The sequence below is a fragment of the Python bivittatus genome, unplaced genomic scaffold (genome assembly GCF_059951505.1).
Source record: "Python bivittatus isolate LINGU-HERP-01145 unplaced genomic scaffold, Pbiv_v1 ctg000810_np1212, whole genome shotgun sequence".
NCBI classification, from domain to species: Eukaryota; Metazoa; Chordata; class Lepidosauria; order Squamata; family Pythonidae; genus Python; species Python bivittatus.
This window is the reverse complement of record NW_028277111.1, coordinates 745,147-759,210: the sequence shown is the minus strand read 5'-3', so window position 1 is coordinate 759,210 and position 14,064 is coordinate 745,147. Positions and strand designations below refer to the sequence as shown.

At 45.3% G+C, this 14,064-nt stretch overlaps 1 protein-coding gene across 2 annotated transcripts; it reads right to left on the bottom strand.

Annotated features, from left to right (window-relative positions):
* Positions 1-3,186: 3,186 nt before the first annotated feature.
* Positions 3,187-13,860, bottom strand: LOC103063443 (uncharacterized). 2 transcript variants are annotated; one of them, XM_088129455.1, is made up of 6 exons: positions 13,773-13,860; positions 11,446-12,206; positions 9,702-9,801; positions 7,831-7,913; positions 6,827-6,953; positions 3,187-6,118 (listed from the first exon to the last, which is right to left on the bottom strand). In XM_088129455.1, exons 2-6 carry the CDS (start codon positions 12,172-12,174, stop codon positions 4,791-4,793), a joined length of 2,367 nt encoding a protein of 788 aa, XP_087985581.1. In that variant the 5' UTR covers positions 12,175-12,206; positions 13,773-13,860; the 3' UTR covers positions 3,187-4,790. The 2 variants fall into 2 exon arrangements, with proteins under 2 accessions (XP_087985581.1, XP_087985580.1); XM_088129454.1 differs by lacking the exon at positions 13,773-13,860 and adding an exon at positions 12,289-13,431.
* Between the last annotated feature and the right edge of the window lie 204 nt (positions 13,861-14,064).

Here is a 14,064-nt window from a genome sequence, read left to right as displayed (position 1 = left end):
AAATTTCTAGAAATCATAAAACGACTCAGTTATAACACAGATCCTATGGAGCCAGGAGATCATCTTCCAAGCAAATGCCAAGAATGCTTAATTTAAATTACTATAATGCATTCCACATAGAGCAAGACCTACGGAGCTTTACTAGCACCAAAGCCAGGGGTGACAGATGGCCACAAGAGCCACAGGAGGACTAGTTCATTAGTCTGCGGGCCACTACACTGAAGTCTTTTCATACATTGTTATGACACATAAATATGTCTCTAGTGAATCCAAAATAAAGAACAACACGGTATGTCCTTAAACATAAATTTATTTCAGAAAAAAAACTACTAATTTAGCCACACATCTTGTGTATGAACTAGACATTTAAAATGACATATGAAATTTAAATTCATTTAAATTTTCTCTCTTGACATATGCCCAAATTCAGAAACTATATATTTAGATGTACTAGCAATGCAAAATTTCTTAATCACATACTTGAGCAAAAATGAATGCATTTTGCTGCACCCTTCTGCACTTCCACTTTGATTTCTCAGCACCCTGACCAGGCTCAAATTATATTTTGAACATGTTATATGAAAACCTAGTTCTCTTTGAGAAGTCCCTAAGGTTGACCAAGATGAGGATGACAACCCGTGTCAAGAGGGCAGCCATAACAGTGTGATCAAAATTCTGCCTCTTTTGTACCCCGGTTCATGTGGGTTTTAGGAAATGCGTCAAAATAAACCACCTTGAATTGGTTGCTTGCTTTCCAGCTGTTTTTGAGGGTTTAATCTTTGTAACGGTATCATTTGGGGATTATTGGTTGCTCATTTGTCATCTGAGGAGGATCCAGGGAATTATAGGATCCAGGGAATTATCGATTAACTGAGTATCTTATGGGTAAACTGCTGGAAAGTGTCACTAAACACAGAGCTTCAATCTCTGTTGAAGGACACGTCTTTCTGAAGAAAAACAAGAGCTTTGCAAAGGGGCACTCCACCTCCCACCTGCACACGAGCCTTTGCAAACGGCACCCACCCACATTTTTAAACAAAGGCTTGTGCAACCCCACAACCAGAGGAAAAGCAGGAATCTTTGTTACGTCTAGCAAAGAGAAACAACATTTGTCAAGTCCCTCTCCTGCTGCAGAGAACCAGAGATGACCTTGGGTGAAATGATGCAACAGCTGTTAGCAAAATGTGACTTAAGGCCGGGCCAGGAAGTAAAGATGAAAGAAACGTGACTACCTTTGCCTTTACTTTCTTGGATATGAGGAGGACAGAAGGGGAAATGCTACCAGGCTTTCAAGATTCTGGTTTTCTAGCCCAGCGGTTCTCAACCGGGGGCTCTATGGTCTGCTGAGGCCCCTAGGATATTTCAAGGGGGACACAGCGAAAAACATGTAATGTGGAGCCACAGCATATGCCAAGGGGGCCACAGAAAAACAAGGTGTATTATACTGCAAATGCTATCTTGATGACATCAGAAACACACTAGTTACCGTCCCATGTCCGTATCCAGTAACGGGACCTGGACAGGGGGACCCACAGGTGAAAAAAGGTTGAAAAACACTGCTCTAGCTTAGATCAATAAAATCAAGTTCCAATCATTCTTCTGACTTTATTGACTATACTCTGCAGGACTGACACCCACCCGTCTCTTTGTTCAAAGCCTGATTGTTTTTCCAGTCCAAAACACCACAAAGAAACTGGTGTGGCAGGACTATACCACAGACCAGTGGGTTTCAGGCTGGGCTACAGGAGCTCCTGTCACCCCCCTCCAAGCAGGCTCTCTGCCACTGGGGCTTCATGTCCTGTAGTGTCACTGTCCCATCTTCTCCATCCACTGCTCTGCAATCAAGGTTCCAGGGCCTTGCAGCTGACTTGGAGATCCACCAACAAGATTGCATGAACAAGAGAGCTTCCCTTGCTGTTCACCACAGACTGTGTGCAGCTGTTGATGGGTTCGGCCTTTCCTAGAAAAACATGGTATGTTGTATGTTGGCTGGCCAGCCAGGAGGCTAATGTGAGACCCTCCCAAGTTGAGGTTTTGAGACAAGGCCCAAGGGAGACAACAGTCTTGCAGGTGTCCCAACAGATCTCTGTGGATGCAGTGCCATACTGCTTACCCCACACGGAGTGCGATGAAAGCAAAAAGGAAAAACAGAATTCCCTTACATTATATCTTCTGAGAGCAAAGATATAATGGTAAGAATGGCTGAAAGTAAGCCACTAAAAAATAACCCCAAATAAGCGAGATCCTCCATTTTTCACTGAAACACAAAAGGGTCTAAAAGTTTGGACAGATAGCTCGATTATTTTAGTTCCAGTGAAAAAGACAAATTCCAGGTAGGGGATCCAGATTGTTTAATTCTTTTCTGTTGGTTTTGTCTCTTATACAAACAGCACAGATGAATGACAAAGGAGTGATTTTATTAAGTAGGATGGAAGAGACAGAGAACCCACTTGGGAACGAGCTTCCTACACAGGACTTCTGTACAGCTCCTGACACAGCACTCCTATCTTTTTTCCTGTCAGCATGAAGGGTGATTTTCAAAGGAAACATCATTTCGCATCTTCACTGGCATGTACTTCAGTGCCTAATCCATGCATCGTTCTGAATGAAACCCTTACAACATTCTGGATGATCGTAACATCTCCAAGGATGGATGTATTTCTCTGACTGGTTTCTCCTACTCTTTGGCCAAGTGAATGTTCATTTCCTGCATGGATCCCCTTATCTTCGGTCTCCGCTGAAATGATTCTTGTACTGAGGACAGATAGGATATGGATCACTCTGGATTGCCTTATTCATATTTGGAAGCTCTGTCCAACTGAAGGACTTCCCACACTTCTATCTTCTCTCTCCAAGATGGACTGTTGGACGTCTTTTCAGGGCCGCTGTTCAACTGACCCCTTTGCCACATTACAAACATCTGTATGGTCTCCTTCCACTACAATTCTCTCATGGAATCATAGTCAGAAAGGGTGGCTATCAAGTCCAAACCCAATTCTGTGCAGGAATCTGTTAAAACATCTGTAACAAGAGTCTTTCCAGCGTATTGTCGAAGGCTTTCACGGCTGAATACGATGGCTGGTGTGGGTCTTCCAGGCTGTGTGGCCGTGTTCTGGAAGTTTTGTTTCCTAACGTTTGGTCAGCATCTGTGACCGGCATCTTCAGAGGGCAGGAGCACAGACAGGATCAGTTCTCTCTGTGCCCAGGATGATGTGACCCTTTTGTGGGTATTTATAGAGATCAGCGAGGGTGCCTGAAAGGGGTGGGGTTGGGGGGGGTTAACGAGTGGCTGCTTGTTTTGGTGTCAGAATATGTGTGTATCTTCCTGGGGGTTAGGCAGGGTTTTTTCTACTGAGTTGTTAACGAGTGGCTGCTGAGGGTGATTAGCATGTTCATTGTGTGAATTGTTCATGCGTCCTGGTGGTTGAGCTGAGTTCCTTGACCTTTTGCAGGCTGTATTTTTCCCAACCCCACCCCCCCAACCCCCCCACCTTCAGGCACCCTCGCTGATCTCTATAAATACCCACAAAAGGGCCACATCACCCTGGGCACAGAGAGAACTGCTCCTGTCTGTGCTCCTGCACTCTGAAGATGCCGGTCACAGATGCTGGTGAAACATTAGGAAACAAAACCTCCAGAACACGGCCACACGGCCCGGAAGACCCACACCAGCCATAGTCTTTCCAGCCTCTGTTTGAACACATGTGGTCAAGGAAGCCTACCATCTCAATGGATAAGTGGTTCAAATACTCACATCATTCACATTGCCAGGAGATTTTCCTTACATTCATGTGGAATCTCCCTACCTGTAACTTAAATAACTTACGGCACATTTGTAAAAAATTTAGAGAGAAAAGCCTTGAAAGAACCACTGAGGAGGAACCGGCAGAAAAAGACTGCCCAGTCCAGAAACGGAAGAAAGAAACCCAAAATAACCCTGCCTTTATTTTATTAAAATCTTGGCAAAGCTTTCAAGGTTGAGGTCAGCCCTTCGAGGTGGGCCAGGTTAAGACACAGACGCCATAGGGATTCCAGGTATACTGTTTTATTATTGTAGAGAATAATTCCAATCTGTCCAAGTTTCTCTCTGTCCCGTCTTATATTAAACAACAAGAAGCTGGGGTTGAGTTTCTTTCTCACGCTGGCTTCAATCTCTGGATTGTGTAATCTTGTTTGCAAGTCCCTCCTTAACAATTATTTCATATTTTCTCCAAGGTCACCTCCAAATTCCTTTACAACGTTCTACGCTCTGGAATTACCAAGAACATACCACAAACCTATTTGCTTGATGCCCCTTGAAGAATAGCCTCTCTCAAACATTTCTTGAAGAGTGTAATCATATCTTTCTTCAGGCTTGTTTTCAAAAGGTCCTAAGCAGGATGTTGGGTGACCTGAATGGCCACTTCCAATACCATAATTCTACTTAAGATCTAAGTCCTGCTGCCAGAAAACAAAATCCACCACCTCACAGCTTGGATGACTGACAGTAGGCAATAACCCTTCTACCAAATTTATTTAAGCTTCCGCTAATTTTTATTCAGTAATACTATACAACTCTCTTTTCTTATGATGCTTCTGTTCCTTGTATTACTATATTCCAGTCTTGGGGAAGTATCCTAGCAGGTTTCAGTTGCATCTATGATGGTTACTCAAAGCTTCCTTCTCCCCGAACTATTTCCCATACTGAAAACAACTATGTAGTGCTTCTCTGATTATGAGTTCACCAGTTGTTCCTGAAGTCAGCTCCTTGATGGATTAATGAAATAAGTATTCCTCAAATTGACATCTGCTCAGAATTCTTGCTTCCCAGAAGTCTTCCCCACATTCAGAACATTTGCATGGTCCTTTGCCAATATGAATTCTTGTACCATATTAAGATTCTCTCTAGCATGAATTCTCTGATGTGTTTTTAAATTTCCCATCTGACTGAAGCTTTTCCCACATTGAGTACATTTATATGGTGTCTCCCCAGTATGAATTCTCTGATGTATCTTCAAAACATTAGTATGAGTAAAGCATTTCCCACACTGAGAACATTTGTAGGGTCTCTCTCCAGTATGAGTTCTTTGATGTCTCTTCAGAATTCCTGTTTCCCTGAAGCATTTGTCACAATGAGAACATTTGTAAGGTTTCTCTCCAGTATGGATTCGCTGATGTTTCCTCAAAGTTCCCATCAAATTGAAGCCTTTCCCACATTGCGAACATTTGTACGGTGTCTCTCCAGTATGAATTCTTAGATGTCTCTTCAAAATTCCTGTCTCTCTGAAGCATTTCCCACACTGAGAACATTTATATGTCTCCCCAGTATGAATTCTCTCATGTATCTTCAAACAGTTGGTGTGACTGAAGCATTTCCCACACTGAGAACATTTGTAGGGTCTCTCTCCAGTATGAATTCTTTGGTGAGTCTTCAGATTTCCTGACTGATTGAAACACTTTCCACACTGAGAACATTTGTACGGTTTCTCCCCGGTATGAATTTTCTGATGCTGCTTCCAGTATTTTGCTTTATTGAAGCATTTCCCGCACTGAGAACATTCATACCATCCCTCTTCAGTTTTACAAGCTGGAAATTTGCTGAGTGAGTTCACATTGCTGTAGGTTTTTGCATATTCAGAAGAGTTATGTGTTTCTCCAAGATGGTTACTTGGATATGTATTCAAATCATTAACTATTCCATTCCCAGAGATTTCAAACCTTTTCTCAATGACAATGTTTTTCTCCTCTTGATTCACATTTGAAGTATGCTGGTAGCTGTCCTCAAGCCTCTGAGGACATCGATCCAACTTCTCTGTAGAAGATATTGTATTCCGCTCCACTCTGTAGTGGTAACTTCCGTCATACTGGGAGAACACGGGCATTTTATCCTCCTTGGACATAGTGGCCTTTTCAGGAATAGCAGCAGCAGTAAATTCCTGTTGAAGCAAAGCCTGTTGGTTCTCACACCCCGTGGAGGTCTTCTGCTGCTGCTCTCTTAACTTGTAGCCTTCTTCTTCCATTTCCACTTTTATCGGCAGATTCCCAGAGCTAAGCTGTAGATCTGTCCTGCGTGTTAACCCTGGTTCATTTCCTCTCTGCTCAGGATTCTCCACTTTGATCTCAGTTTCCATTCCGCTCTCTACAGAGGAAGAGAAAGGAACGTTAACCACAGCCAGATCACTGAATTCCAAGGTGTTTCTAATCTCCTTTTGAATGGCTCTTCCTTCCAATGCATTGCTGTCTCTTTTCAATCCACATGTCTTGTTGTCTCAATGATCATATTAAGTTCTCCTTCACCAGAAATGTTGATTTTTATATTACAGAACTCCAAACATACTCTTGGCCACTTAGTAGATACACCACCTAATAAAAACATTACTCATAAGAAGGATTAGAAACTTTTGGGGAGGTTTTCTGAGAACAAGATAAGCCCTTCTCACAAACTTGTGTAATCTGGATTTTCCTTCACTATACAGCATCATTCTTCTCTCTCCTATAGGATCACGCCCACCTCCTGCTTTCCTCTATAGATGTTAAGCTATAGACCACCAACCATACCACCAGCCACACTGTAGATTTATTTCATAATAGCCATATCAATTGCTGATAAGGATTGCAAATATTTAAAAATATCTTGTGAGAACGTTTTGCATGGTTACTCTTCCAAATGTCTTCCTAGCACCTTCATTCATAATGACTAGGAATACACGAGAACCTATCTACTCTTGGCTTCCTTTGAGATAAGCTTATGGAACATTTGAATACTTTCTCACGGTCCACTTCTTATTTGTCTCCCAAAGGAAAACCGAATCTTTTGCTAGGTTAGTTAGACTAATGCGCTCCTTACCTAGACAATCTATGTTTTCATGTTCTTCCTGCAGGACTTGCCAGGCCACAGTCTGTTGACCTGGCTGTGTCAGCTTCCACTTGGTTGCCTGCAAACACGCATCTGTTTCCTTGAGATCCATGAATTCCTATAAGGAATAAAAGGCAGCCAATGGCTTCCCATCAGAGATTGTGCCGCAGAAAAACAGGATTAAGGTAAAGCTTCACACTCACTACAAAACCTAGAACAATTATTACAGACGTCAGCCCACTGACCAAGGTTTATTGCAACAGGGATTCTTTATCCCATTACTATTTGTTGGGGGGGGGGGTAAACAGTGTCCCATACTGTATTTTAGAGCACAACCCAAGGTGATTCCTGCAAAGTTAGGTTGGCTGCAGTTCTATGTATTCTGGCAACAGGAGGTCTTTGACTATTTAATGGTCTGTGGGAATGATCTTGAGAGACAGGAGGAAGAGCCGCAGACTAGACAATACTGGAATCAGATAAGCAGCAGCTGACCCTGAAGAAGGAATGGGGGTGTGGTAAACGTCTCAGAAGGGACCCTCCCTAGTTGCTTGGCCTGTAAAGGTGAAGAGGGAGACGTACTTTCAGACTTAGAAGATTCTGTTAATGTAACCTCACAATAATATTAGAGCTAGTATTTCCAGTTGTGCTTTTTGTCTGGACTACCTCACAAGGCTGACATCAATCTTGCAAGTCTCTCCCCAGCTATCAACACTAACAAATATAAAGCTGGAGTTCTAATTAAAAATAAAACAAATCAATCATTGTTTAATTTAAAGCAGTGTTTTTCAACCTTGGCAATTTTAAGAGGTGTGGACTTCCATGCTGGCTGGGGAATTCCGGGAGTTGCAGTCCACACTTCTTAAAGTTGGCAAGTTTGAAAAACACTGATCCAAAGGGAGCAGGAGGATGGGCAGCCAAGAATATGTCTTTATGCTGATGCTACATACCCCCACTCTGGTACAGAGCAAACTGTTTCACAAGGTTGACACACGCACCTCTCTCAGAGCAGTTTGGACCACCCCAAATCTTTCAGAAGGAAACAATTGGCTGGGGTGGCTTGAGGATTTGATTCCATGCCCTGCAGGTAAGAACCAAGACATTACAATAAGAACATGTTTACTCCTTCCCTCTTTGGTGATTCAACATATAACAGCACAAAAGATTTGTCATTTTTAAAGTAATGAACAAGACAGAATCTTTGCAGAATTTTTATAGCAGTGGGAAAACCCCTATCTTGAAACCTGTGTGTGTCACAACTTTTACAATTTCTGGTACCTAACCTTGAAAGATCAAGGTTTCTAAACCAGGCAACTTCCAGATGTATGACTTCTGGACTTCAAATCCCAGAATTCCCCAGTTTGCTCAGCCATTCATGAAAATTCTGGGAGTCGAAGTCCACATATCTGAGAGCTGTCAAGGGTGGGAAAAACTGCTTTAGATCCTGTCCACCATAAAGCTTTCCCCCCCCTCTGTTTTCTGCTTATTCACATCCAGGAATGTGAATATGGAGGTCCTGTGAATTTATGGAGAAACTGTGAGGTTCGGCAGAGGAGTGCTGTGATAGGGCATCTTAGCTCTCACCAACATTATTGTAATAATCTTACAAAGAATAATATTCAAATCAGAGGAAGTTGTGCAAAATGGTTATGATCCAATTATACTGTAGATAGCTGAACTTCATTTTCCAAAACTCCTTCTTCCAGAAAACCGGAGCTTGGATGTTTAAGAGATGCTGCATATGAAGCAACCAACAATTTAATCCGATACAAAACTAAAAAATATGAGGACGATTAATACTGGTAACCTATGATCTGTGGAAAAAGGAACTGCAGGATCTAATTTTGGAAAATCAATGGGCCCAAGTGGCAAGAAATGTCAAAAACATTTAATCATGTTCTATTGAACTCCCCAAACAATGTTTTAGAAAGAGGGATATCAGATTTTTTGTGTGTTGGCACTGTAAAAAGTTCAAAAATTCTGACTCATATGATTTGGTCCTGTTCTGTTATCGTTCTCTTTTGGTTTCAACTCCTCACATATGTTAATGCAGCCTTGGGGAAAAATATAGTTTAAAAATATAGTCACAAAAATATGGAATTTGACACCTGATGAAGAACTCTGGCTCATTGGAGCTGGGGGATTGGCAAACATTATTATTAGATTTTTTACACATAGTCCTCGGATTATGACAGCAGTTGGGACTGGGATTGCCGTTGCTAAGCGATGCAGTTGTAAAGTGCGTTCATGTGACTGAATTGCTTAGTAACGACAATCCTGGCAATCCCAGCTTCACATCATGTGACTGCGACTTGCGACTTCCTGCCGGCTTCCCCATTGATTTTGTTCGTGGGAAGTCAGCAGTGAAGGTCGCAAATGGTGATCACATGATCATGCGACACTGCAACCGTGGTAAGTGCGAGCCAGTTGCCAAGCATCCAAATCGTGATGACAGTACCGCAGGGACGCTTCGACAGCGTTAAGTTCAAGGACCGGTCATAAATCTCCTTTTTCAGCACCACTGTAATTTTAAATAGTCACTAAAGGAGCCGTCGGTAAGGAAGGACTACCTGCATGTGAAAGAACAGCTACTTGTATATTAATGTTATGTTAACACTATGTAGCTCTTCTCTTTGTTAAACTTTTAGTTCATTTTCATCACTATTATTTATAAATTCTGATTGTATTGTCACTGCCTTTATTTTTGCTTTTTTAAAATCTCACTATAATCTAGAACAGAAATACATTAAAAATCTTCCAGAAAACCGATCAAGGAACAAAATGTAGCCTTAGTTTTTGGCTCACTGGCCTCAGCATCCCATATATAAAAGAGAAGTCCTGCATTTTTCTCCTTCTAGAGCGTTCTTACCCAGCATGCTGATTTCTACTTCAATATTTTCTCTCTTCACAGCCTCCAAGGTCTCTTTCTCTGAATATAAGAAATCGACATGTTCTTCATTCATTGGGCCCTGGAAGAGTAACACACTCCTTCTCACAACGATGGGACTGCTTTGCCCCCACTAAAGAAACTCTCAGTGGTTCCCCAATCCCCGTGAAGATGGTTGAAGGCCAGGTCCTAATCCTCTCACAGTTCTGGATCAGTATTCTTAGCATCCCTCTATTAAACAATTTTTAAAATTGTTTGACCCAATGACTCCATTCCCTGGTCTCGGATAATGTTAACCCCACAAAAAAACAAGCCATTACAAATGGCTCCACTATCCCCAGGATGATGATGATGATGATATTATTCCCACCTTTTTTAACATTTGGTCAACTCAAGGCGGTGAACATATCTAAGACTCCTGCCTCCTATTTTCCCCACAACAATCCTGTGAGGTGGGCTGGGCTGAGGGAGTGACTGGCCCAATGCCCAAATTACCCCTTTGGGGATAGTTACCCCCGTTTAAGATCCACTGCTCTATTCTCATGGCAAGGAAAGCTACAGAGGTGAATGTTCTCCCCAGAATGAGGTTCTCAAAGATGACATTTCTCTGCAGGGCAAGACGAAAAGAACAAAAGCCGATCAAACCAGATAACCTTGAATTAGGGGATTTTACCAAGGCCATTTAAGTTGGTCCAGGTGGTTTTAACCTTTGGCATTCATGTTAGAAACGCAAACTAATTCCAGTCATTTTGTAGGTAGTAGCACCCAACTGGCCTTGTCTGGACGTCCTATAGAGGTTGAACCTGAAGGGCTGGAAACTGATTAAAAATCCCAGGGTTATAGATTAGACCAGTGTTTCTCAACCTCATCGACTTTAAGATGTGCGGACTTCAACTCCCAGAATTCCTCAAAGTTGGTGAGGTTGAGAAACACTGGGTTACACTGTGAAAGAGGGGGGAAAAGTCCCATAAAGACATTGGCAAATCACACTTGCCCTGTTGCTAAGCACCTTGACTGATGTGTCCATGGAGTCACCACAGTCAACATCAACTCAAGATCTTTAATCAAAGCACCTTGACTGATGTGTCCATGGAGTTACCAGAGTCAACATCAACTCAAGATCTTTAATCAAAGCACCTTGACTGATGTGTCCATGGAGTCACCAGAGTCAACATCCACTCAAGATCTTTAATCAGTTTTCGACAGAATTATCTGAGAAGCCACCTCTCCCTGTGACATCTACCATCCCATCAGGTCTGGCAGGAGGAGCATGTTATGGGTCCCATCTAAAAAAGAGTGTCACCTGGTGGGACCCAGGAAGAGAGCCTTTTTTGCCATGCTGCTTACCCTTTGGAACATCATTCCCCCAGACCTCAGATTGGCCCCGACCCTCCTGGTCTTCAGGAAGGACCTCAAGACTTGGCTTCGCCATCATGCCTGGGGTCTGGTTATAGTGGAGAGCTTCCATGATGGTTGTGTTGAATGTGATGTTGTCATGGATTCTGCTGCTGATTATGGTTATTTGTTTTAATGTGGTTTTATTGATGGTTTTTTATATGTTTCCTTTCTTTTAACTTGTTTTTATTTGGTTGCTATAATTATTGTGGGCCACCCAGAGTCACCTAGGTGAAATGATATTGAATCAAATCAAATCAATAAACTGAACAGGTTCCCAGCCCCCAAAACCACCTTCTATAAACTCTGGGACTTATATTGTCCAACATACCTGGTACGTCCCTGATTTGGCCTCTTGCTGGTTTCTCAGGAAGTCTTCCACCAGAACCACTGCCTGGGAACATGTCTCAGGTCTTCTAGCTTGAACCCAACTCTGAAGCTTTGGAGGTAAGCTGGCCAGGAATTGCTCCAGGATCAAGAGTTCCAGGATCTGCTCTTTGGAGCGTCTCTGCGGCTTCAGCCATTGGCGGCAAAGCTCCTGAAGTTGGCTTTGAACCCTTCGCGGGTCTTCCACCTCCTGGCAGCAGAACTGCCGGAAACGTTGACGCTGTGCCTCCATTTTCACAGCTTCCCCTTTCAAGATGGCGGCCTTCACCTTCCCATAGTTGTCCCGGTCTCTGATTTCCAGCTTTTGAAAGGCCTCTTCAGCTTCCCCGCTCAGGGACGGCAGGAGACAGGCCACCCACTGCTCTCTGGGCCACCGACAGGCTTGGGCCACCTGCTCGAAGGAGGCCAGGAAGGCCTTGGGGTCTTCCCAGGGAGAAGCCTCCAACATCTTCAGCTTTCCCTCTCCTGGGTGAACGGGTTGCAGCGTCTTGAGGAACTGCTGCCACTGCGTTTCCCAGCGCTCTTCCATCCCAACAAATGGGTCCCTCTTGCTCCTCTCAAATGCTCCCCATCCTGCTGGCTCTGACATATACTGAAGCTGGATTGCACAGGGGAGTTTTCCAGCTGCTTCTCGTCCTTCTTCCGATTCTGGATTTAAGACTTTTTTCTCCATTGCTGAGTTATCTTCTGCCTGCCCTCTGAAATCTAGAGGCAGAGCATATTCAGAGTTGTTCACTTTGGTCCGGACATTTTAACCCTACAGCCACGCTTTAGAGACCCCACTAACCTTAGAAAAAAGTATTTTAAAAAAGCAGGCCCTCTCTGTTGTACAAAGCACTCTTTCCACCCCAAACAACTCTTTCGGCTCTCCTTGATGAAAAGGATCAAAGCAGACGTCACCAAGAAGCTAACATCGCACACGTGCGTCCCTGTGGATGGAACAGCCATTGAAATAACCTAAATAATTCTTGGGGCGGAAAGGGGATTCTAACAGAAAACGCTGTAAGATACACATTCAATCAGGAGTGATTTTCCAGCTTTTTTATTCATCTATGGATTTATTCATTCTCTGGAACAACATTCCCCCAGAGATATGTCCAGTGCTCCTCTCTCGGTGTTCCAGAAAGGTCTGAAAAGCTGCCTTCGGTCCCCAGCCTGGGGTTGATGTTTATTATTTGTTTAATAGCCCCCGTTTTGTTTTTTGATTTTGCTACCTATTAGATTACTTTAGTCTGGGCTATCTGTTTGATTTACTGTTTTTAGCTGTTTTTATGTTTTCTCCAGTTTTGTACACCACCCAGAGTCCACTGGAGTTGGGTGGCTAACAGATTTCAATCAATCAATCAATCAATCAATCAATCAAATCGGCCGGGCTCACAGGCCACGCCAATCAACTGACCCTGAGCCGAGTCCAATTCCCCAAACCTGTTATTTGGGATTAAAAACACCGAAATCAAGCATCCCAATTTGAAAAACTAAAACTGTCACCCGGAACTATGTAAACCGGGGGATCCAAATTAAATCCAATAAAACTAAAATCCACCCTCCAGAGGAAGGGCTGCAGCAGCCCTGCCCCCCCCCCCGCCCCCTCGCATTTCCCATCTGAAAAAAGGGGATTTTTCTCCCATCAAGCACTTCAAAAGACAAATTCCTTCCCCGCTTCTAGGGTTTTTCACCGCCCCACTGCAGGGCGGTAGCGGCTGAAGTCGTGGTTAGGGTGGCTGACGCCTGACCTCGTCCCTCGCAGGCCCCACTGCGGGAAGGGCACCGCGGGGCCAGCCTCCCCCTTCTCCTGTCCCCGGGGAGTCTGGCAGGCGAAGAAGGGTCACCGCACCCGCGGCCACCTTCTCCGGCCAGAGCTCAGCCGCAGCCCCGCATCGACGGCCCACCCGGGGAGAGACGGGGCGGAGGACTGAAGTCGCCGCGTCCTCCCCCGCGCCCCGCGCCCCCCTCTCCCCGCCCCGCCGAGACCCCCGCGCTGCACATGCCGGCAAGGAATGCAGCGCCACGCAGGGCAATGCAAGGCAGCGCCCCGCCCCGCGCACAGCCCAGGCCCCCTTCGCTCCGGGGGAGGCGGAATCCGGGCCGGCGCCGGGGGGAAGGCGCGCGGGCTCCCCGGGACGGACGGACGGACGGACGGACGGGGAGGCCTCCCCGGGCAACGCGGTGCCCGCAGCTCTGAGGAAGCCCCCGCCCTCCCCGCGCAGAACGGCAGGAGGGAGGCGGCCCCGCTGCAGCCGCAGCAACCGCGGAGGTCGGAGGGGCCCGTACCGCAGGCGGCGAGGAGGCCGGCAGTCTTCCCGTCGTGCAAGCGGGCGCGCGAGCCCTCGGCGTGCCCCCCAGGCCCCGCCCCCCCTTGTCTCGGCGCCCCGCCGCTGAACCGGCGGAAGGGAGCCCGCGGGCGCCCCCTCCCGGGCCCCGCCGCCTTCCAGCGCCCCCCTCCCCCCCCAGAAAGGGGTTAGGCGCAGGTCTGGAGCGCTGCAGGTCCCGCCTAGACGCCGTGGGGGGGGCTGCGTGGTTGCGCAATCCTGCGCCGCACCGCCCGAGCTGGCTTTTAGCTCGG